This window comes from Dissoconium aciculare (assembly GCF_010015565.1).
Source record: "Dissoconium aciculare CBS 342.82 unplaced genomic scaffold K489scaffold_8, whole genome shotgun sequence".
Classification (NCBI taxonomy): Eukaryota; Fungi; Ascomycota; class Dothideomycetes; order Mycosphaerellales; family Dissoconiaceae; genus Dissoconium; species Dissoconium aciculare.
In genome coordinates this window covers 710,461-733,933 of record NW_022984958.1, presented here as the reverse complement: position 1 = coordinate 733,933, position 23,473 = coordinate 710,461, and the positions used below count along the sequence as shown (strand labels likewise).

Here is a 23,473-nt window from a genome sequence, read left to right as displayed (position 1 = left end):
GGGCGGGCACGATTTATCACTGCATTTGGACAGTCGCGACAGTTGCGACGCGCTCTCACCCGCTTGCAGCCTACGAATTTCACGTCACAGGGCAGTATTGGCTCCAACGTCAAGCCCGCGTTCATTCTGATGATATCTGCTCGCGTCGATCAAAACCCACAATCACCTATCCGAGCATTCGTCACCCGCTTGCCATCCTCATATGACATTATTGCCACTTCGTATGGCCGTGCATAATGAGACGCGCGATCCGAAAAGTATGGTTGAGACAGGCTGAGCCAGCAAAGAAACTTGCTTGCATTTTCGCCGAGTTCAAGCAGCCGACTCTAGCCAGTACTGGGCGCGATGAGCAACAACTACAATCAAAACGGGGCCTACTCTGATGCAAACTATTCTCAATCGCAAGGGTACTCGTATCCATCAGCGTCTTCCAATGCTCAATATGCGAATCCGGTAAATGTCAATTTCCAAAGCTATGGAGGTCAATATCCCAGTCAGCAATATGGACCTACTTCGCAATCGCAAACAGCTCAGCCATACGGTCAACAACAATCAAGTAGCAGCACCAATCTCGCGGCAGCCGCTTTGAGTAGTCTCAGCAATCAGGAGTACGCGCACAATGGTACAAGCAATAGCAAGGACATCAATTCTGGTCAAACGCACAGTGGTGACTGGTCACAGACATCGTTTGGGCAGAGCGCGTACAACAGCACGTCGGCTAGAGCCCAGACAGATCTTGCGCCGACATACGGAGCCAGTAGTACACCGGTGAGCACGTTTGGCAGGTTGACTTTACCAGAGCAGAGGTCCACAAGTTCCAGGCCAAACCCGACACAATCCTATCAGGCCCCTCCCTCTAACACAGGAATACAGCAATCCTCCCAAATTGCGCCTGTCAGCTCAATTTCAACGAGCGGAACATACACAAGCCAGGGATCGACGCATCAACAGAATATGCAGCGTTATGCTAGCCCACTCCATGCTGTACAAGCTCAACAGCACTACCAAGGAATAAACAGGCCAGCATCCCGCACTGCGACAAGCAGCGCTTCTCCTCAAATGACTGCGCTGAGCGCGCATCAGACTCAGAAACAATGGATGCCATCTGAATCCACTAATCCCGCGCAGGTCACTGTCGATCCTTCTCAAGTATATGACTTTCGAGCAGAACAACAGCGAAAGGCCAGGATTGAGGCAGACCGGCGAGAAAAGCGTGCAGCGGAAGAAGCGCTCCGGCAAGCTGAGCGAGATCGGCATGATGCCGAGAATGTTGCAAAGAGAGCCGAAGAGCAGCGTCGAGAAGCGGAAGCGCAGCAGGCCGAGGTCGAGAAGCAACGAGTCGAAGCCGAAAGACAGCGTCTTGCTGCCGAACAGCAGATGGCCGACGAGAATGCCCGCAAAGCCAAGGAAGGGGCTGACAAGAAGGCTGAAGCTGCAAAAGCCCGGAAGGCTCGCGCACAGGAGAAGAAGGCTAAGGCCTCGACGGCTCAAATCCCCACCGCGACAGTGGCCGAACCTGCTGTTCAATCTACAGTGCTGGACGAGGAAGCACAGATGCGTGCAATGTTCGCAAAGATGCGTGAGTTCAATCAGCGAAATCCGGAAATGCTTGCAAAGCTCTGGGATGAAGAACGTTCAGCACACGTGGAATCGGTCGTAGAATCTCCGAGCATAGTAGATACGAACCCCACAGAACCAATTTCGAGATCGACACCCACAGTAACAGCATTCGTGCCAAAGCCAACTGGAAAAGCACAGTCGCAAAATCGCCCGGCTCAGCCGAACACCAGCGCTGCTCGTAAGGTTTCTGCACAGCACAACAAAAGCTTACAATCACCCACGCCTGTTCCCTTGACGAATACGAATGCATCGACCCTGACAGGAACAGGCTTCCCCACACAAACGCCACCCACTTCAAACACTGTGGGCAAATCAAATGCCATAGGCTCAAGCTCAAAGCAAACGGCGACGTCCGCAGCCGTACAGAATCCTGCAGCAAGCTCACCGATGTCCAATCTGGCGAGTTCAGAGGCTCTACGAGCTGCTGGCTCAGCTTCTGCTGAGAATACGTTATGGCCATCGCATAAGAAAGGTACCTTGTCCGAGGTTGCCGCCAAATGGCTCAGCGGCCTGCCTCAAAACGCTCACGCTGGTAGAGCCATTGGCAAACACGAAATCTTGTCAATGTTGGAAACCAATCCTTCCTATGTGCAGCTTTGCGAGCTAATTGAAGCGAATGGAATAAAATTCGAGAGATCCGCATTTGCTAGAGAATTGCTCAGGATCATACCCTCCGCGCCGAGCTCCAAAGATAAGCCCAAGACGAGCACTCCGAAGAGTAGTCAAGCTGCAGCACCTCGAGTGTCTCAGGCTCAGCGATTGGACAGCAAATCCGTCAGTTCCTACGATACTTCCACTTCGCTGACCGCTGCTGCGAGGAGCATCAATAACATGTACAAATCACCGGCTGCTGCAACGATAGCTTCACCAAGCCCGTTCGTAGGCACGGCCTCGCAAGAAGCAGCAGCTGCCCATCAGTCGCTCAAAAGCCCTGGTCAGACGCTGGGAGAAGCGCCATCCACAATACAACCTATCGAAACACCACGACCTCCGCCCACTAACAAAGAAGAAGCCGCGAGAAAGCGCACTTTTGGCGACCTCGTGGATCTCACAAACGATGAATCCGACGATGATGCACCACCTCGAAAAATTGTGCAGCTAGGTAGTGTCTCCGACGGACCCAAACCTGAACACCTTTCAAAGCCGATCTCCTACAGCAACTTCATGAACCCAGTCAAACAAATCCCGTCCGCTTATGTGCCTCCAGGCCAATTTAATCCGCCTCAACCTGTGCATCATCCGGGAGTCAAGACATTCAACCCTTATCTTCGTCAACCTTTAGCACAACCGCCATTGATATCAACACTACCATCTCAACAAGTTGGTCCATCGAATGCGCTTGCTTCCACACTCACGCCGGTTCCTATGCCTCGGAAGCCCACCGCAAAGCAACTCGAGCTTGAGCGCCAACAGCTACATCGAATGAAGGGTCAAATGCTTGTGGAGCCAATCATGCGTGACCGAGTTGCACGGAAGTCCAAATACGACAGCAGGTCCATTGCGCGGGATGTTCTGCTCGCGACCGGCCGTCACCCCAACATGAGGCCTCTAAATTTCCATCTTGGCATCATGCAAAAACTTTTGGGAGATCATGGTGGCATGGCAAGAGTCGGAGAAAGTGGTGCACGCGAAGGCAACCGCAGTGATCTTAGCACTATTCGGTGGAACATTATCGATCCTGGGACGCCGTCCGAACAGGCACTGCAAAAGTTCAACAAAGCTTCGTCACGCGCTGAAGAAAGCGATGGTTCCGACGATCATGATGAAAATACAAACCAGGCCGCCAATCGTGATCAACAAGAGCAGCGCTTGTCCAATGACGTTTATAATCCTCCACAGCTGAAGCATCTTCAGCAGCTTGGACAAGGCGGTGCGGCCACACCCGCTAAGCCAACACCCGCTAAGCGTGGCCGTCCACCAAAGAACCGTGCCGCGTCCATGAAACCTTCGCCAGTCGCGACACCAAAACCAAATTCATCTCCAAAGACATCATCCGATATGCCTTCTGGGACTCCAATAGGATACGCAGCCTTTGCACAAACTGTCGTGGATGAGAACGGTAATGTTGTGAAGAGGAAAGGCCGACCGGTCGGCTGGCGAAAATCAATTCATAGCCGCGAGGCACAAGGCTTGTCACCTCACTCAGGCCAGAAACCAGCAACTACTGCAGGGCGAGCACTAAGGCAGCAATCACAGCCCAAGTCAGACCGCGACTCATTGCAGGAACCTCACTATCAGGTGTACGCTTGTGGCTGGGACGGATGCCGCGCCGAATTGCACAATCTTGACACGCTTAAGAAGCACGTCGTGAAGTTGCACGGAAACCCTTCAGCAGACGGTGAATTTGAATGTGGCTGGGCTAATTGTAACATGGCTGGCACTTCCGTTGATCAACGAGGTCGTCAGCAAAATCGTGGCGACCAGGACGGCGCACGCTTCGCGACAATCGAGCAATGGGTGCAGCACATTGACAAAACGCATCTACGGCCAGTCGCATGGAAACTGGGTGATGGGCCTGGTGTGAGCGAGGAAGGTTAGTTCTATCTGTTGGTGACCCTTGACTGTAGGCTGGTAGAAATTCATGTCACTTTGGCAAATTTTTGGGTCGCCAAGTTTCCACACCTGTCATTCCCCTGTTCGCTGATCACCATGCTTTCGTTCTCCTAGGCAACTCGTCACCTGCCAGCTATCTGAGCGATTTCCGAGGTCGTAGTGTGACGCCAATCATCTACCCAGCTGGTGCAGAACCTCGTGACCATCCCAGCCAAGGAGACAATATGCGAGCGATCCCTCGAGGATACAACTCGAAAGACGAGCGAGAAGCCCTGGCGGAGCTTCGGAAATTGGAGGAGTACAAGCGCATCGTAGGTGCGGTGTTTGGTCCTGAAGGTACCATCTTGGCGAACGCCAAACGAAGACGAGGCTTTCTGCACGATGAAGACTTCGAGGATATCGTGGAAGACGAGGATGGATTATAGCTCGCGCATTGTGATGCAGTGCAATGAAGCGTTTGTAATTTTGTGAGGGACGGCAATCAAACCCGCTACCACCACGGCTCTATGCATACTCTGGCATGCTCTTAATTTGCAACTCATATAGTATGATTGCCAAAGGCTCTTCGCAGCTGAACGCAATATTTCTCAGTGATGGGGGCAACTCCACGAAAGGGTGACCGCGGTGGGCAAATCCATCCGTTCTCTTCGTGATTGTACCTGCCCGAATTGCACCACGACAAGCAACTCTTTGGCAGCCTCGCCCTCAATCATGATGTTACATTCCAAGATAGCCCCGGGCTTTCAGTGCGCTGCGCGAGGCTTCTATCCATGCGTTCCGTGTTTCTGCGCACTGGTGCTTCATCGCGCTTTCTCGGGAAGGGCTTCGGCTTTGCGATCGTTGCTCACAGGTGTTGCGCCATTGTCGTCCTGCGCATTGATCTCGAGGAAATGATAGAGTACAATCAATAGCATAGCGAGCGAACCCAGGAAAACAGCGAGCGAGTAGAGTCCATTGTCCGAAATCATTGTGACGTTCCGATACGCTTAGAGCGCGAGACGATGTGACAGAGAAGTAGCGACGCGGAGAACCTATTCATTCAATCAGATGCGTGTAGTGAGTCAACTTAATGCGCAACGTACGAGGAACTCCAAGTTCATTTGTCAAGAGCTTCTGTCCAATCTGAAACCCGAAAGCGATTGTTACGTCTCTGCCCCGGCTTAATATTCCAACCTGTTCGTGAGAGCTGTCCTCCAGGGCTCGAAACAGCACTTTGCGGACACTAGGGCACGCTCCGCCGCACGGAACAATTCAGAACATCGATGCCCGCCGCCAAGATATGGAGCAAGTGGCGGGTGGCCGACGTCACGGCTCGAATTCGACTCATCGTGATATTCTCTTCGATATTTGCACGTGAGCTTGTCAGATCATAAATACACACATTTGAAGACGCTCTGCCGTACCATACATATGGAGAGCTTTCCCTCGCCTGCCGAGTGAAGCCTTGCCGTCTGCCTGTTCTATTCCTTCCGCGCAACAAATCTCATACAGTCGCCGCACGAATCGCACGGCCAACAGAATTTCAACCGGATATTTACACCATCTCTACCACAACCGACCGTGATCGCCCACCATGGCGCCCAAAAAGGGAGGCAATGAGCCAGCGAAGAAAAAGACGACCGTGGAGGACAAGACTTTTGGTATGAAAAACAAAAAGGGTGGTGCCGCACAAAGACACATCAAGCAAATCGCTGCTTCTACCACTGGCGGCAAGTCGCCCGAGGAAAGGAAGAAGGAAGCGGACAAGCTCCAGCGAGAGAAAGAAAAGGCTGCTGCGGATGCTGCAGCTCGGGAGACTGCGGAACTGTTCAAACCAGTCCAAATCCAAAAAGTGCCGTTTGGAGTGGATCCCAAAACCATTCTGTGCCAATTCTTCAAGAAGGGACACTGTGACAAGGGACGAAAATGCAAATTCAGCCACGATCTCGATGTGGAGCGAAAGCAGGAGAAGAGGTCACTATACACAGATACGCGAGAAGGCGAGGGTGAAGGCGACGAGAAAAAGAAGGATGACATGTCAACTTGGGACGAGGAGAAGCTACGAAGTGTGGTTATGAGTAAGCACGGCAATCCGAAGACCACGACAGACAAGGTCTGTAAATTCTTCATTGAGGCTGTCGAGAATCAAAAGTACGGTTGGTTCTGGACATGCCCCAATGGAGGTGATCAGTGCATGTACAGACATTCGCTGCCACCTGGTTTCGTGCTCAAGACCAAGGAACAACGCGCAGCAGAAAAGGCTCTTATGGACAAGTCACCTATGGCCACTCTCACCTTGGAGGACTTCTTGGAGAGTGAAAGACATAAACTTACTGGCACCCTCACACCTGTCACACCCGAAAGTTTCGCAAAATGGAAGAAGGAGCGCTTAGATAAGAAGGCCGCGGAGGCAGAGGCACAGAAATTGAAGGAAGCCACCGGTAAAGCCCTCTTTGAGAAGGGAGACTGGCAAGGCAGTGATGATGAAGGCGATGATGACGAACCTGGTGCCTGGAACTTGGAAGCATTGCGACGCGAAACCGAAGCAGCCCGGCAGAGGAAGGAAGAAGAACGATTGGCAGAAGCTGCCGGCGGCACAGTCGGGGCCGGCGAGGAAGGTACCTCGAATGGGTTCGGCGGTCATGAATAATGAATACAAGGCGTTGGGGATGGCGTTGCACGTGTGGCGAAATTGTTTTTCGAAACGATCAGATCTCGTTTTCCTTCCAGGTCCTGTCATGATTGCCGGTCTGTTGCATGCATCTGCCAGGATCTGTAAACATATTTATCCAATGCAATACTTTGCACTTCAGAAACATAGCCCTTTCACGTGTCATATCCAAATTCACGCTCTCGCACGGTGCAACACGCACAAGCTCAATTTCAACTCGACTGCTCATTGCCGGCCTTCTGAGCGAGCGTCCTGCTTGGCTTGTGAATCGCACATGTCAAGATTGCTCTGCTGGCCCAGAGATGCGAATTGAGATTCGGCTCATCATCGCCATCGTCAGGCTACAAAACCCACCTTTGTGTCTTCGGGTCTGCATGCTTTTCTTTCTCAGAACACCATCTCCAGTAATAAGTGGGTTTACAGTCAGCGATCAGCTGTAACGGAATGTATTCAGATTCGATAGTGGCCTTTCAGCGGAAATTAAAAATCCAGGAAATTAGTACTATCACTTCCCGCCGACGAATTCGTGATGCGTTCGACGCTACGCTGGCGCTGCGAATGTCCAGACGCTCGTGCCAATCCAGCCGCGGGCGATCTGACTTTCTGTAGCTCACGCGACACTCCATCAAAAACAGGAACGAACATACCTAGATACTCACGCAAGATGGCGACAGCAGCAATTTTTGGGTGCACTGGTGCAATTGGCAGCAACCTACTTGCTACTACCATTGCACAAGATGCATATACTTCCATCAAAACCATTTCTCGACGACTGCCGAAGCAGGAATCGGCGAAACTAGATGCGACCCTGGAGACCGATACTTCTAAATGGGCGCCTGCGATCGCAGGTCTCACGCCGCCTCCATCGGTGGTTTTTAACGCTTTAGGAACGACGCGCGCTGAGGCCGGTGGGCTCCAGAATCAATGGAAGATTGATCACGACCTCTGCATCGAGCTGGCACAAGCCGCCAAGGCAGCTGGCGTCAAGACATTTGTATACATTTCCAGTGCAGGAACACGAGGCCTTCTGAGTCGCTATGTGCCATACAGCAAGATGAAGATTGGTGTTGAGGACGCTATCAAAGAGCTCGACTTCGAACAAGCGATCATCATGCGTCCTGGAATGATCCTTGAGCGAGAAACACCAAAGGCCCCCTTCTTCGAGAACCTCGTGTCCAATCTGCACAAGATTAGCCCTGCATTCCAGGACTCCCTCGGTAAGCTGCCTCTAATCTGGATAAAACCTCGGCATTTGACTCACATCCTCTACAGGTCAAGATCAGAAGATCATCGCGAGAGCTACCGTCGCTGCGGTAAAGCTCGCGAGTGAAGGCAAGGCTCCGAGCAAGTACTGGGTCCTTGAACAGGCCGATGTCGTCAAGTATGGGAGGACAGAATGGAAGGATTGAGGATAATACCCATGCATATTGGTACTAGTCAACCTTCCTGACTCCGTAAGGTCTCGCTATGTTTTTTTATATTTCTCAACCTTAAACAATATTCCCAACAACCTTGGAAAGTGATTATATCAAGTCCAACCTAGGAAGTGCGTTGAACTCCAGCGCACATCCAACTCCAACGTGGCCGATGAGGGGCAGCAATACTTGGCATCGCCATTCCACGGTCCTATGATACACGCGAAATCAGTGTGGATGGGGTTGTATCATTCCATAAACGCACGTCGCATTGATATTGGAATGACGTCAATTTGTGATCTGCAAATGTTCCGCTCGAGATTGTGAATGCAGGTCAAATGCGCAATGAAAATGGCCGTCGGATCTAACCGACCCTTGCGTGGAGACGCGCCGGCTTCGCGTGCTGCATGAACGCCAGCGTACTTTCTGCACGCTTTGACTTTGGAGCTGTCGCACTCATTCGATCCAGGTCTGAAGACGTTCATGCTGAGCAAAGTCGCTTCAATACACCAATCGATATCAACGAGATATTTCCACGCCTGAAGATAGGTAGCCAACAAGTCTGACCACGCTCGTGGCTCCGAGAATTCGACGATCCGCGAAACCGTTTCGAGACCCTGGAGCGCCACTTTCCAAACCAGACTGCTATCGAAATATCGCATCGCCGAGGAATACGAGCCCGAGGCAAGACTGTTCTTCGACCTGAAGGAGGTGGTCAGGATATCACAATCGTCTTTCAGGCGAAGCGCCTGGAGGCGCATATCACAACATGAGCGACTTGGACAGGTAGGAGCACGCGACCACATTGTCCTGGCGCAAACACTGAGAGGAGCTAGGGCGATCGAGCAATTGCGGTCATGTCGTCCGATACCAGAAGTTCAGGTGCGGGAACTGTGCTATAAGGCGAGGGAGCTGCTTCTTGAGGAAGGCAATGTGGTCATGGTAGATGCGCCGGTGACGGTATGACTGAGGAAAACTCCGAAAGGAACAGCAAGAAAGAGTAGGCTGACAGAAACGTCAATTTAGATATGCGGCGATATCCACGGACAGTTTCACGATCTCATGGAGCTTTTCAAGGTCGGAGGCGATGTTCCTGAGACAAATTACCTATTCATGGGTAAGCAGCACCGGGCATGTTCGGCTCGTGTGCATTCGACTGATCTCCTTTAGGCGATTTCGTCGATCGAGGATTTTACTCCCTCGAGTCTTTCCTTCTTCTCTTGTGTCTCAAGGTGCGGTATCCGGATCGGATAACGCTCATTCGAGGCAATCATGAATCTCGACAAATTACGACAGTATACGGCTTTTATGATGAATGTCTACGGAAATACGGCAGCGCGAATGTCTGGCGGTACGTCGCTCTGTCTGTTGGCATGCCTCATAGCAGTGAGAGAATGCTAATCTGCTCGTTTTAGATATTGCTGTGAGGTCTTTGACTACCTTGCTCTCGGCGCTCTGGTGGTCGGTGCTGCTAAACAGCTCAACCCAGTCGATGCGCCGTTTGCAAATCCCGAACAGCCACATCCCTCAATCGAAGAGACGGAAGTTGAAGTACTAGATACACACAACAGGATATTGGCGCGGTATTCGCGGAGTCGATTGCAGAGTAGTCGCGAGGATTCCCAGCCACCGTCATCACCTTCGTCCGAGACTGACGCGGCATCACCCCCACTTGGTGCACCTGGCACAGGTGCCACATCCTCGAGCAATGGCAGCACGACACAAAATCCCGATGGCGCCGTGTTCTGCGTGCACGGTGGGCTCAGTCCTCTTGTCGATACACTCGACAAGATCCGGGTTATCGACCGGAAACAAGAAGTGCCCCACGAAGGCGCCATGTGCGATCTGCTCTGGTCAGATCCGGACGACGTCAAGGGTTGGGGCATGTCACCTCGCGGCGCTGGATACCTCTTCGGAGCAGACGTGGTGAAATCGTTCAATTGGAAGAACGATCTCTCGCTCGTCTGCCGTGCACATCAGCTCGTCATGGAGGGTTTCAAAGAAATGTTTCACAGCACGATCGTCACCGTTTGGTCTGCGCCCAACTATTGCTACCGGTGTGGCAATGTCGCAGCAATTCTGGAGATTGGCGAGAATGGCGGGAATGCCGGGTATCATCCTCGCGCACCGCTCGATTTCAGTCGGCGCACTGATCTCGTGGACGGCGAGGTGAGGCGTGTGACCTCTGACGGATCGCTTGCGTTGATGGATCTGCTTCCCGGACCTGGACGACGATATCGGGTATTCGAAGCTGCTCCGCAAGACTCGAGAGGTATGCCGGCGAAGAAACCGGTAGCAGATTACTTCTTATAGATCATGGCCATTCATATTACCTTTGAAATGCTGGTCGCAGTCAGGTATTGACAATCGTGATTCGTAGTTCTCCTGAGACCCAAGTCGAAATTATGTCATCTAAAATAGAGACAGATGTGCGTTAGGGTTCCTTTGTTCGGAATCTGGCTCCGAAGTCATCGGAGCAATGAACGAGGCGCGACACGTGGATTTACTACAAGAATGATAATGAGTGTGTGCGATACCTGCCTAGTCGGACAGGAGATTATATCCAATCTTGTAAGGAACAGGAAACGAGCAGGGGCATGCTGTCGAGTGAACAGTACAGATGGGCTCCGAGCCTCGAGCGTTCGGCACTCGGTTTTCAAGCCAGCGCACACGTGCGACCGTTTAATGTTGCGTTCTATCCCTGGCAATTGTCATGTTACTAACGTCGGGTACTTGTGTATAATATTAATAACGGACACCTGCATACCTACCTAGGTAGGTATTCATGACTCCGTCAATTTGCCTCACATGCCTGCGTCCAGGTCCTCCCAAGGGCCCCAGCTGCCATCGATTGGCACATAGGCTGGGCTCGTACGCGCACATGGCACCGCTTGCCCGCCCATTGCGGCCTGACCGATCGTTCCATTTGCTCTTCCCTTGCATACCTAGATAATCTCGGTTTTCTTCTCACCGATTCTTTCCTCCAATTGAAAATCCGTGCCGCCTCTTTATCAACCTTCCAAGGTTGGAAGCATTTATCTTTTTGTGCCAACATCTCCACGGTTCGATACTCCCGCGCTCCCCGGCGGCCGCCCTTGAGATCCACATTCGGTTCGATTTTGACATCATCAGCCGGTTGCTTGTGTCATTTCTATTACGTCCGTCCTGCATATTTTCATGAACCTCGCAGAAAGGCAAGGCTCGAATCCGGTGCCATTCCGCCTGTGCTGCTGTCCGTCGCGCAACACAGGACACATCCGTTGATCGTGGATTTGCTCGAGATGGGCTCGTCGCCAACTCGCCCCTTCTGCGCCTACGCCTGCAGCTCGAGCCACTTGCAGCTCGACACACGAATAGACCTACACCTGCCTTTAATCATTTCGATTTGATGATAGGTCACCGGACAGACTGGCGAATCACCACGCCTCTAAACTCCTCCTCCCCTCGCGAAGCAAATGATTTATATCCGCTCATGTGAACGCTTACACATCCCATTCCTTGCAGCAGCTCTCGTGACCTCCCAAGTCCGTTCACTATTTAGCCGATCGTTCCTCTGAGAGTGGCACTATATCTCTTTCCGCTCTCCGTGACATCTGTCCGCTTCATGGAGCCTGTCACCTCCGCAGACCGCGTAGTCATTGATCTTACCAGCGATGACGAAGAATCTGGTGGGATAGAGATCCTCGGAGACAACGTACAAAGATGGAATGATTTCGCAGACGCGCTCAATCGCCATTCCTTTGCTCAATCATTCCATGATCCTATTATTGACCAACCACGGCAATCACTGGACGCATCGATCGAAGGTCTGAACATCAACGCCATCCGCCAAGAAAATGAACAGGGTCAAGTCATTGAAGAACTTGCCTTCCGCTCCACTGCACGACAAGGCCTTTCCCTCGGCAACGACAGCGGATTTGCCCTCGATGATGATCAAATACTCGACTGGGGCGCGCCTATGCCGGTTATGAGATCTGCTACTCCGCCGGCTCGCGCGCTGACGCCCGAGCAAAGCGAGATTATTGATGCCGATGACTGCTTACGTCACGTTCAAGCCATGTTTCCTGATATCGAACATGACTTCGTCCACAGCCTCTGGCTTGTGGAAAATCCTGCCATAGTGACAGGACGGGCCCGCTTTGAGGAAGTGGTTAATCAAATACTTGCAAAGTTCCCCTATCCTCGACAACCCAGGATCGTGCCGAGCGATCGAAAACGCAAGCGATCGAATAGCTCCGAGTCGGCTATAGCGGCCGCAGACGTCGCGAAATACATGGACCCACTACGTTCATCCGCGAGTAGTCGTTGGCTTGTCGCTCTTATTTTAAAAGCAGAATTCATGGAGATGACCAAGGAGTACATCAGCAGAATAGTAGCTCAGCATCACCGTCTCTTTCCAAGTTACCTTGCTCTAGCAAGAGCAAAAGAAGACCATCAACTTGGAATGCATCCCGTATTTGGTCGGGGTCGCGTAGCTCGTGGTAGAGATGCTGACATATACACTGGTGACGGAGGAAGTCGTCCAGATCTCATCGCCGAGCTACAAGCTGCTCGAAGGCACGCAGATTACCTTCGCCGCCAGCGCGAAGCACAAAATGCACGTAAGCTTGAAGAAGAGCAAAACATCAAGGCAGCAACTGCGGCCGGCGCGATAGCTGAATGTCAAGCATGTTTCGATGAGATGCCAATGAATCGTCAAATACATTGCGATGGTCCCGTCGCTCACTTCACTTGCTTCTCTTGTGCTGAAACTTATATCAACGCCGAAGTCGGCCAATCCCGTTGTCGTGTTCTGTGCACCGCTGGCTGTGGTGCAGGTTTTGCTCCTGCGCAAATTAATCTTCTCGCTGACAAGGACCTGCTGGCTCGACTGGCGCGGATCCAGCAATTGGCCGATATCCGAGACGCTGGTCTCGATGATCTCGAAGAATGTCCTTTCTGCGAATACAAAGCTATTATGGATATCAGCAAGGACGAGGACAGCGAGTTCCGATGCGCAGCTCCAGACTGCGGTATTGTCAGCTGTCGACGATGCAACAAAGGCAGCCATTTACCCCAGACATGTAAGGAAGCCGAAGATGAGCGGAGGCTCGATGGCCGGCATCGAATTGAAGAAGCTATGTCGGCCGCCTTCGTTCGACGTTGCAACGGTTGTCGTCAGCAGTTCATCAAGGAGAGTGGCTGCAATAAAATGACCTGTCCTGCATGCGGTAATCTACAGTGCTACTGCTGTGGAGAAAATGTCAAAGACTACCATCATTTCGATGATGGGCAGAGAGCGCGTGGCGCTCACATTCCACCCGCTGCCGTCCCATATCGCTTCGATCAAAATGCACAAGCCAATCGCGCTGATCCTGTACCTCGTAGAGCAGTTAATCCCGACAACGGGGCTGGCGCCAACGTCACTGCTGCTGCGGCCGAAGCTTCGAAGCGTAAGGCCAAATGCCCTCTATATGACAATGCTGAAGATAGACACAAGCGAGATATTGAGGAAGCCGAGAGGCTCGCCCGTGCAGCAGTGTTGGCCGAACTCCCGCACATCACCGCCGAGGAGCTCGCCATCGAATTACCTACCGAGCGGGCTCAACACGGAATTGCAGGGCCTCCAAATGAGATACAAGGCCAAGCGAGAGCACACGCTCATCGTGGTGGGGCACTCCGTTACGTTGACGCCCAGGATCCTTGGAATCAGCTCCATCAGCCGCTGCTCCCGATCCAAGATCGTGCGGCACAATTTCCCGCAGAACAAGCAGTCAATGTACAACGACGATTGCTAGCAGAAGGACAGAGGAGGACCTTTCAGAGAGCGAGAGAATTATTGGAGCAGCAGAGACAGCGACACGAACAATGGGCACAAGCACATCACCAACACCAGCAGCAAACGCGTGACATTATGCAGGAATATATACTCCGGCAACAGCAGCAGGAGCAACTACAGCGAGAACGGCAGTGGGAGCGACAACAGGAGCAACGTGCATTCCTGGAGTCCAGGAGACAGCAGCGGCAGGCAGAGGCAGGATTTGCGAGACTACAATTGCCACTGCGGAACGGACCAGTACCAGGATTGCAGCAGGCAGAGCAGATTCTAGGACAAAGACAACAACAATGGCCTCACTTTCTCGATGGAGCTGACGATGGGGCCGATCAACTTGATCAGCACAATGGCGCTGCCGCTCCTCTCAATGCAAGAGCCGGAGGTGATGGCTACAATTTTTTCCAACGAAATCGGCCCGAACGAGTTGCCAACGGTGACTGGAGAAATCCTGTCTTAGACCCCGAGGCAGCCTACACGCTCGACCGCGAACTCGAAGAGGCACTCGGTCCAGATAACGTCGCAGTGGCCGCTCGCCCTTGGCAACCAGCAGACCGTCCCGATTATCATGACGATGGAGTTGGTCACCATGAGCATGCCTTCCCTTACGGCGCAGCTTATTATACCAATGTGGCCGACAATGACCGCGCTGGCCTGTTTATCAACCACAATCCCGCCATGCCTCTTCACATGGGATATATTGAGCCCGAAGCCGTGCGTCCCCAAAATGAGAGAATCGGCCAACTCCGGCAGCAGCTGCTGCAGCAGCGTCGACAGCAGGCGCAGGAACACCAAGCGGATTTGTGGTAGACCCGAGTCACGCGACCCGGATAATCGAGGATGATGGAACGCTGCGAGGGGGAATGCTTCTCATGCGGCGACCACCGACATTGGACCATTGACACAGGAAAGTCAAAAGGATGGCTGCACATTTTTCCCACCATTCATGAGGCTTACGATGTTTTCTCACCTCGCTCTGTTTGGTGTCTTCGAGAATGCCTTCTTGTATTATTTTTCTTGCATCGGACTTTTGATACGGTAGCAATTGATCTTTGACCGACATCGTCAGAGTCGTCTGGTATGAGAACTTGGACGAGCTGTGTGCAGCGAAAAACGATATCTCGGAGCTTCGCAGTCTAGCACTGGTGCAAAAGAGATTCCAAATCCAACCCAGTTGCTGCTCCTCCTGTTCTGTCTCACTCGACGATGACAAATGTGTACCTGCCAAGGAGCCATGCCTGGGCCTTCGCCCGTTCCCTTGTTTGGCCCGCCGTGAGCTGAGTCAGCGATGCAATGCTCCCGCTCCCAGCGCTGGCCTAGGTCGACACAGGCGGGCGTGAATATTTAGCTTCTTGTGTCATCGGCACGAGAACATCATAGCGTCCTTGGACGAGTAGGGCGCAGCAATTCGGCATTTCGTCATCCGTTTTCCATGATGATGTTGCCTCTACAGTGGGAACAACCACCTCCTCCACAGCGATTCCGTTGCACTGCACTCTGCTTCAATCGCCAGATTTTTCGCATGCGGAAGCTTGACGTGGCGCCGAGTGGCTGACGACCGACCATTCGCTGTAGTCAGGCACATTACTTAGCTGGGTAGATTCGGCAGCAGGTGGTGCGATGTTCATGATCCCTCCGCATTGGTTTCACTCACACCACCGACACGCGCAAGTGCTGACTCTTTGTGCTTCCCGGTCTATTTCTATTTCTCACTCCTTCAAGACCATCTTTCCCTCTTGTATACCCACACGCTTGCGCGATATTGACACGGGAGTACAATATTTTCTCCAAATAAATCCACCTGCAAACCACTCGCTCTTCGTCCCCGGCAATCCGCCTCGCCAGCTGTAGACCCTGACACCTGAAAAACTGGACCGCGTCTCAGACGTGCCGGTCTCTGCTCGAAATCCAACCTGCGGGACCGCTCGTACACACTGCAGCATCAAACGCTCTCAGTGCGACCAGCACCATGGGCAAGACCGTCTACACGAAGATCACACCTTTACCCGCCAACATACCACGCCAGCTCGCCCTCGAGCTACTGCACAGCCATGAGGAGGTCATACAATTGAACCCATTGGTGACGGGTGTGCGCAGTATCGAGGCGCCACGGAACGCCTCGACTGATGAATACTACAGCAGCTGGTACGAGATCTCGCAGATCATCACCTGGGGTCTTGGTATCAAGTCCAAATACTCCTTCAAAGGCGTCTTCCACGACCAACCATGGGGACTGCAGACGCACGTCTATGCGCCACTTGGCGTTGATATGCGCAACAAATACCGCATCGGCGGCAACCAGCCCGGTGAGCCGCGTGAGGCCCGCGAGCTAGGTGTGGACACTCCAGTGGACGGACTATACCTGCGCGAGGATGTGGAGATCACATGTAACGTTGCCATGATGGGTATTGTCAAGAAAGAGGCGAAAGAGGCTACGGGTATCATGATCAACCGTCTGACGCGGAAGGCCGAGTTGCTTGACGAAGGAAAACTCCTTGCCATGTTTGAGCACGGCAAGTTAAAAACATCCAAGCCACGCGGCGGCCTGGATGAATTCGGCGTCAGCCCGCCTTCCAGCCCGACCTTCATGTATGGTCCCAATGCGCCGGCCAGTCCAGCGTTGTCTCAGGCCAGCACGGTGGATAACAAGGGTTACGGCAAGTACCATGATTTGGCGCACAGTCACAGCTATCGTGGGAGTGTTGGCAGCATTGGCAGCGCCAACAGTAGCGCCGTGGGTTACCAGCCTTCGGGAGCTTCCAACCTGGTGCCTATCCATGAGATGCCAATCTCACAAGACTCCGGGCGAGTTTTCTACTCCGAGCTGCCCGGTGACCAGACATTTCAGCCAGGTCAAGCATCGTCGCCGAAACATTCGACGCCGGTCCCGTATGTCGCATATGCACCACGACCATCGTCACAGCTATCACAGCAGGCGAGCGAAGGATCGTGGTCACAGACACAGCAACAACAACAGCAGGAGGCTCATCCGGTACCTCAAGCTCTACAACCGGGCTTCCAAGTCTCGAAGTAAGCGTCGAATTTCTCGAGAACCTCGTCTTCTTTCACTAGGTTCAGGCTGATGAACCTCGCAGCTCCGATGCTGCTCTTGAGAACACAACAGCTACCGAACACACCGAAAGCATCGTCGATCCTTTGCGACAGCAAGAATCTGAAGATCACGTAGCCCCTGCAGAAGAAGGGCCAGAGATGAGCGAGATCGATCCTTCCGACCTCCTGCAACCTCACGGCAACGATTGGCCATTACCACTACGCACCCGGACTCCTTCTCCCGCTCCGCCACAGCCTCCCGCTACCCCGGCGCCAGCCAACGCAGTGCCTGTTATCGTCTCGCCACCTGCTGCTGCCGCAGAGCCTATTGTAGTCCCTCCACCGCCATCAGGTCCGCCACCTCTCCCAGCGCGGAACGACAAGCGACTCTCGTTCGTCCCGGCAGACCTCTCACCCGAGACGGCGACGCCTGCCGATCGGATGAGCATCATCAGCGCGTCGGCTTCGGCCTCGACGGCTGTAGCCAAGTGTCCCGTATGTAACGTGTTCGAGGGCGACGAGGCTGCGGTGACACACCACGTTGCGAAGTCGCATTTTGATTGACGAGGCGAGAATATGGTGGGCTGGAGTCAGGCGCATCCACGAACTCGCAACGACAGCAGAGATGATTTTATGAATGAGTATGACTTTTAATGTTTTGGGCGGCTTTGATATCCTTCCATATAGTTTCTATCGCGGTCGAAACGATTTCTTTCCACCTCTCAACACACAACTTTACCTTACCTAGGTGCCTAGCACGAACGTATTCGACCTTTATCGATCTCGACATGCACACCTGGGCAATGTCTGAATTTTCTACGCACACAAACAACACACCCTCTGATCCGTCGCAGATCTCCCGGTATGAGGTCATTCCAGAATTGCACCACCTGCCCAGCCGCAACTTTGACGCTTTACATAATCGCTCAGGCTTTGATGGCAATCGCCAGGAGGGTCGACAATTGCCACGTGCTGGCCACCCACCCGATGTGCCTTCTCCTTTGTTCTCGGGCTCCCAAGAGCTCTCATGGTCGGGCAAAACGGGCACACAGCTTCCAAGATTTTCTTTTTGTTTGTTGATGACACAGAGGGTCGAATGCTTTGGTGGCGGCTTCTTCGGGGAGAAGATTGTTGGGAGTGGTGGTGTCTATAGCAATAGATGTCAGGCTGGTTCAGCGATCGATGTTGGATGTTCCTTCCCTCGCTGCCTTCCTGCATAGCGCGCGTGCATCATGAGGACAGCGTGAACCATTGCATTTTTTCTCGCGAATGACAAAGCTCTGCCTGATTAGTGGAAGGAGAAGAGAGCCATTGGCCCGATCAGAGACCATCATGCCCATCGGCTGCGCTGTAGTGAAGGACACCCACTGGTGAGGAGGTTCATGCCGTACATACACAAAGGCTACAGTATTTCGATCGCATCTCCGATGTCCTGAGTTTTACATCCGGCTAGCACCCACTTCCAGTATACCACCACTATTGCTCCTCCCTCCCATATTTTTTATTACATCTAGAATCGTTTTTGCTCTGCTTCGACCCTGCTTGGCGGCGTTTGGGACTCAATTAACCCGCGTCTTCTGCTGGTCCACATCGCATATCCAAACATCACGTCCAGCGACAGGCACACACACACACACTCTCTCTCTCTCTCTCTCTCTCTTCGTATTCTACTTTATCGTCCATTCTTCCCGAACCACCAATAGGCCTCGAAATGGCATGACCTTATCGTTATGTTGCATGTCGCCCATCGCGGATCGACTTCCACCCGCCACTAGAGAGAGTTCGAACCAAGAGGAATCGGAAGGGAACCTTGGAAGACGACAAAGCGTGGCGCTTGCATCATCATTGGACGCGGCCCGCGGTTTGTCGACATTCGCGTCCGCCGGCGCATGCTTTGTTTTGCGCTCGGTTCATCATGCACACCTTGCCCTCCACCCAACAGCCTGACATATGTAATCCACTACTGTGCTGCCATCTGGCTGCCCCACCCCCGCATTTCCAACCTCTCTTCGACCACCCCCACTGTTGTTGATGTTATTGTTGTTGGCGTCTGTCGCAATCGCATGCGCTCCAACTTGTCCCGGACTGTACCTATTTCCACAACTCGAACCACGATTGCGTTGTTCGCACAGAGACACTCACAACAACGCCCTCAATAGCGCGCTCAGAAGACGACGGGAAGCTTTGGGAGCTCATCGCCAAGGTGGGCTGCTCCGGTCTAACAACAATTCCAACATCTGCGGGACATCTTCCAACGTTCCCCAAAGCTTGACCACCTAGCTTTCATTATCCATCACTCCCATTTCCCATCATCTCACGAAGCCCCGTGGACTAACAGAGCACACGTCGGCAACACCAGCATCCACCGCCAGCGGCACTTCCAACCCCGGCCGACCGAGGATCCTCTGCTGACTATTCCCCCCGATTCTCCGAGTTGGCGCGTCCAGCCCAGGACAGTAGCAGCAGATAAACGACAGAGAGAGAGAGAGAGAGAGGTAGAGAGCGCGTGCGAAGGGACCGCGGCCTGGCCTCAACGCCAGCCATCAAACGCACAGTCGCGTGCTCGTCTTCCTCATCTGCACATCAACTGTCATCGCCCATTGCCCGCCTACCTCGCCCACTGCCTGTGTTCAACATCTCTCCCTCACGATACTGCTTCTTGCAGCACAACATTCAGCACCTCCTCCCACGGATCCAACCCTCCGACGCTCATACATTCCACACCGAGCTCACCCACGTCTTCCTCTCTCTTATCCACTCCACTCCTCGCCGTGTACATCTCGGATCGGCGCAACATTACTGCCATTTCTTTCTGCCTGTCGGGCTTCACCAATCTCTCCCACGCAAAAGCGCCTCGAGGTGCCCATTGTTCGTAGTGCGACCTCCCGGGCGCGGCTCCGTTTCTCCTCCGTGTGGTCGAACGTCATCGCGTCTTGTTAGCTGCCACATTCCTTGTCCACTTGTAAACGCCGATCGCTCCACAACATTGCATTCACACAAATTCCACCCACTGAGAAACGGTTGCGCCGACAAGCTCACTGTATTTCAATGGCTACACTGTTCGCGCGCCCATTGGCGGTCTCAACAATCGCGCCCACCTCACCTTCGTCCCTCACGTCAAAATCACCCTCAAATGCCTCTGATGCTGCCACTGCTGTCACGACCAGCGCGCTGCCGACTCGCCATCTACCGTTCTGCTCGCCCGGACCGCATCCAGCCTCACGCCCACAACTTCACACCCCACCTTCCACTCCACCAGACTCCATCTCATCCTCAAAGGCAATCACCTCACGCTTACATCCTGTCGAACGATTCGACCGCATCGTGAGCGATCCGCCCATCTATGCGATCACCTCCGAGGCCTTGTCGCAAGCGTATGCACATCTAGCAAATCAACCCCTGCCGGCCACCCAACAGGTCTTTCCTTGGCTCCATGGCCTACATCCGGACAACTACTTCCAACTCGGCTTCTTTGGTGCTCGTCGGGCCTCTCATCGCAGAACACCATCATGTCTGCGTACAATGACGGTTGTCAAGACCGGCGGCGACTTGTCACATAGCAAGCTCAAAGGCGCCATCGCTCCCGAGGAGATCTTGAAAGTCAGCGATGGTCCTATAGGTCCTGAAGATGATGGCCCTGTCTTCACGCCGGACTTTCTTGACAACGATCCACATGAGGGGTTCGGGGTGCGCAACTTTCAGATTCAGACGGCGAAACTCGCGACTGTCAGTGATATTGTCGTCTACGCCGACCCATCTGCTACCCAGACCGAAATCGTTAGCGTCGCCATGACTATCTCACAGGCGCAGGAGCGTTGGGCGAATCGACTGGATCGATCAGAATCTGAGACAATGCGGCAATTCAACACCTTCATATTAATCGGTAAGTGGCTCGGCGCTCTTGTCTTTTCTCTATTACTAATGCGCTTTCAGATGACTTCCCCACATTTCAAGAGCGATGTCCTCATCTTGTTGCCGTTGGATCAGACGGATGCTTGACAGGTCAGGTCATGGACTTTTTCCATCGCGAGCGATATGAGATGTACACCATGTCCACCGCTACCGAGATCGCAAACAATGTCTGGCTCGGGCCTACCCCGGATTCGACTTTAGATGGTTCTTCCGAGAACCAGAGCGATCGCCCTGAATTTGACATCCTGATAGGCTGTCATGACGGTGCGGCAATGCCACGAGGTGTCCATTTCAAATTGGCCGAACGCCAGCTCGAACAGAGAGAATCCTGTTCCAGCAGCGACAAGGATAACGTCGTCGACGACCTGGAATTCCCGGCTTCGGGTGCTATCCTCCCGCCTACTTGGGGCAATGACGAAGTTGGCCGTCTACTCGACACTTGCCGGTGGATTCACAACCAAGCCAACCGTCGTTCATTGAAACGCCGACGTGACAGCAAGTTTTCCGCAGGTCGGGATCGCCCTTTCAGCAGCAGCAGCAGTGATGTCCCTGATGCCGACGGCGACCGCCCAATGACAGCAAGTCAAGACAACATCAAAGACAACCAATCTAGTGGCCGACAGGTCCTCATTCATTGCTACGACGGCTACACGGAATCTTCGCTACTGGCACTCGCGTATTACATGTTCGCGCATGGCGTTCGTGTACATGATGCCTGGCTCCAGCTTCATCGCGAACGTGGCCGAAATTTCTTCGCGTATCCCTCCGACGTCCAGCTGTTACGCGTCGTTGAGCATTGTATCCTCTTCGCTTCGCCTGCTTGCAAGCCCAACAACAGCACTTCTGTGCCCTCGAGTCCTTGTGCTTCACCTTCCCTCTCCGATACCACCTCGCCTCCTCTCACTCCTTTCGGAACATCATCGTTCTCAGCAGATGCTGCCACCACTAACGATCGTGTGAGCAAGTGTGTCTCATCTGTAAATCAGAGATTGTCAGCCATTCCATCTTACACATCATCGCCGACCCCTGCCTGGCTCGATAAGATGGACGGTTCGCTACCGAGTCGAATTCTGCCATACATGTATCTCGGAAACCTCGCTCACGCCAACAATCCATCGCTGCTAAAAGCTATGGGTATCGGCCAGGTTCTAAGCGTGGGCGAGAATATCAACTGGACCCGGCTAGTGACACCTACGGAAGACGAAGCTTCTGATGACGATGAACACGGTCAGGAAAACGGCGAATACAACGGCTGGCTCCGTGAGAGTCTTCGTTTTGTGGATGGCGTACAGGATAACGGCGTCGATCCGTTGATGGAAGAGTTGGTGAAATGTCTGGATTTTATCGGTGAGTCTTCCTCTTCCTTCTTTCAACTTCCCTTCTCCAACTGCGCAATCGTTTCGTCTCGGTGTACCCTTCCTTTCACGTCCTCTGCAAGACTGCATGCAGTTTCGAGCTCGAGCGGAGTCTTTCAAGCTCGAACTTGCGACAAAAAATATCTTTATTCATTTGATTTATCACGTATTTTTCGCTATTGCCTCCAAGTGTGTCAGTGTTGTCGAGTTTGCATCGTGTCTCTTGCTGTTGCCAATTTGGCGTTAGATTGGGCTATTAGTCTACTGCCACTCTTTGCTTTGCCTCTGACGCTATGCTTGTTTGTCCTGCTGCCCGTCCTATTCTGCTCTCCGCCGCTGCATTCGAAATCACATCATTTGTTCAGAAAACTCTCGTGGGAAGGATCGTGGAGATGGGTTTGCTTCCCTCTTGCCTGATCTCTTTGCTCTGCGTTCTATTCCACAATTTCTTTGCCCTCGTTCTACATTCGATGACAGTACATGTCAACATGAAACCTGTACTATCGCAGATTGCTGACTTGTTAATCTACAGAAAATGGTCGCAAGCAGGGCATCGCCACCCTCGTCCACTGTCGAGTCGGAGTATCCCGCTCTGCCACCATTTGCATCGCCCATGTCATGGCCGCGCTCGATCTCAGCTTCCCACGTGCGTACTGCTTCGTTCGAGCAAGGAGGTTGAACGTCATCATTCAGCCACACTTGCGATTTGTGTAAGTATTATCTTCCACTGCATATCCTTTTCCAGAGGAGAAGCACGTCTGCGTTGTATGCTTCCATGTTCAGACATGCTGACTCAACATCCTTCACTCCAGCTATGAATTGCTCAAATGGGAGGAATTCCTCGGCGAGAACCGACACAAGCGCGAACAACAAGATCGCGATGTCGATGACGACGGCAACGACACTGCCCCCTCGAATGATTCCGTCGCTCTTCTACATCCGCGTCGAGAGCTCGAGTGGGCTTCCGTGGCGAGGGAGATTGCTGCGATGAACAAGCCTTACGCCAAGCAGTGAAAGTCGAACCGGAGACATGTACACCGGTCATCACCTCAAACATGCGAAGGTCGACCGTCAGTGTCAAACAGGACAGAAAAACCACAGCCGC

General features: G+C 53.0%; 9 protein-coding genes across 9 annotated transcripts; 8 read left to right on the top strand and 1 right to left on the bottom strand.

The window, feature by feature from the left end:
• The first annotated feature begins 91 nt into the window (after window positions 1-91).
• On the top strand, window positions 92-4,694 carry K489DRAFT_381614 (uncharacterized protein). Its single transcript, XM_033605168.1, has 2 exons — window positions 92-4,153; window positions 4,288-4,694. The coding sequence occupies exons 1-2, from the start codon at window positions 346-348 to the stop codon at window positions 4,596-4,598; spliced, it is 4,119 nt and encodes a 1,372-aa protein (XP_033458661.1). The 5' UTR covers window positions 92-345; the 3' UTR covers window positions 4,599-4,694.
• A 47-nt stretch (window positions 4,695-4,741) lies between these two features.
• Window positions 4,742-5,483, bottom strand: K489DRAFT_252288 (uncharacterized protein). The gene is made up of 2 exons (XM_033599969.1): window positions 5,256-5,483; window positions 4,742-5,204 (listed from the first exon to the last, which is right to left on the bottom strand). The coding sequence occupies exon 2, from the start codon at window positions 5,139-5,141 to the stop codon at window positions 4,974-4,976; it is 168 nt and encodes a 55-aa protein (XP_033458660.1). The 5' UTR covers window positions 5,142-5,204; window positions 5,256-5,483; the 3' UTR covers window positions 4,742-4,973.
• A 263-nt stretch (window positions 5,484-5,746) lies between these two features.
• K489DRAFT_321770 (uncharacterized protein) lies at window positions 5,747-6,802 on the top strand (the record flags this gene model as incomplete). Its single annotated transcript, XM_033601570.1, has 1 exon — window positions 5,747-6,802. The coding sequence occupies one exon, from the start codon at window positions 5,747-5,749 to the stop codon at window positions 6,800-6,802; it is 1,056 nt and encodes a 351-aa protein (XP_033458659.1).
• Window positions 6,803-7,487: 685 nt separating this feature from the next.
• K489DRAFT_321780 (NAD(P)-binding protein) lies at window positions 7,488-8,232 on the top strand (the record flags this gene model as incomplete). The annotated part of the gene is made up of 2 exons (XM_033601571.1): window positions 7,488-8,040; window positions 8,096-8,232. The coding sequence occupies 2 exons, from the start codon at window positions 7,488-7,490 to the stop codon at window positions 8,230-8,232; spliced, it is 690 nt and encodes a 229-aa protein (XP_033458658.1).
• Window positions 8,233-8,679: 447 nt separating this feature from the next.
• K489DRAFT_381611 (Metallo-dependent phosphatase) lies at window positions 8,680-10,596 on the top strand. Its single transcript, XM_033605167.1, has 5 exons — window positions 8,680-9,024; window positions 9,075-9,198; window positions 9,265-9,355; window positions 9,409-9,589; window positions 9,654-10,596. Exons 1-5 carry the CDS (start codon window positions 9,008-9,010, stop codon window positions 10,549-10,551), a joined length of 1,311 nt encoding a protein of 436 aa, XP_033458657.1. The 5' UTR covers window positions 8,680-9,007; the 3' UTR covers window positions 10,552-10,596.
• A 1,600-nt stretch (window positions 10,597-12,196) lies between these two features.
• K489DRAFT_321846 (uncharacterized protein) lies at window positions 12,197-13,807 on the top strand (the record flags this gene model as incomplete). The annotated part of the gene is made up of 2 exons (XM_033601574.1): window positions 12,197-13,520; window positions 13,662-13,807. Coding segments are annotated over 2 exons (1,470 nt in total), but the record flags the coding sequence as incomplete, so codon positions are not given.
• Window positions 13,808-16,034: 2,227 nt separating this feature from the next.
• Window positions 16,035-16,586, top strand: K489DRAFT_304311 (uncharacterized protein; the record flags this gene model as incomplete). The annotated part of the gene is made up of 1 exon (XM_033600508.1): window positions 16,035-16,586. A coding segment is annotated over one exon (552 nt), but the record flags the coding sequence as incomplete, so codon positions are not given.
• An 833-nt stretch (window positions 16,587-17,419) lies between these two features.
• Window positions 17,420-18,545, top strand: K489DRAFT_252218 (uncharacterized protein). The gene has a single exon (XM_033599968.1). The coding sequence runs from the start codon at window positions 17,755-17,757 to the stop codon at window positions 18,319-18,321; it is 567 nt and encodes a 188-aa protein (XP_033458654.1). The 5' UTR covers window positions 17,420-17,754; the 3' UTR covers window positions 18,322-18,545.
• Window positions 18,546-20,149: 1,604 nt separating this feature from the next.
• Window positions 20,150-23,382, top strand: K489DRAFT_371605 (uncharacterized protein; the record flags this gene model as incomplete). Its single annotated transcript, XM_033603250.1, has 4 exons — window positions 20,150-20,984; window positions 21,035-22,360; window positions 22,901-23,078; window positions 23,181-23,382. The coding sequence occupies 4 exons, from the start codon at window positions 20,150-20,152 to the stop codon at window positions 23,380-23,382; spliced, it is 2,541 nt and encodes an 846-aa protein (XP_033458653.1).
• Between the last annotated feature and the right edge of the window lie 91 nt (window positions 23,383-23,473).

Coding starts and splice junctions, on each gene's coding strand:
- K489DRAFT_381611 (XM_033605167.1), top strand. Junction 9,356..9,408: donor GACAAATTACCTATTCATGG/GTAAGCAGCACC, acceptor GATCTCCTTTAG/GCGATTTCGTCGATCGAGGA. Junction 9,590..9,653: donor GGCAGCGCGAATGTCTGGCG/GTACGTCGCTCT, acceptor TGCTCGTTTTAG/ATATTGCTGTGAGGTCTTTG.
- K489DRAFT_252288 (XM_033599969.1), bottom strand. CDS start 5,141: ATGATTTCGGACAATGGACTCTACTCGCTCGCTGTTTTCCTGGGTTCG.
- K489DRAFT_252218 (XM_033599968.1), top strand. CDS start 17,755: ATGTTTTGGGCGGCTTTGATATCCTTCCATATAGTTTCTATCGCGGTC.
- K489DRAFT_381614 (XM_033605168.1), top strand. CDS start 346: ATGAGCAACAACTACAATCAAAACGGGGCCTACTCTGATGCAAACTAT. Junction 4,154..4,287: donor GCCTGGTGTGAGCGAGGAAG/GTTAGTTCTATC, acceptor TCGTTCTCCTAG/GCAACTCGTCACCTGCCAGC.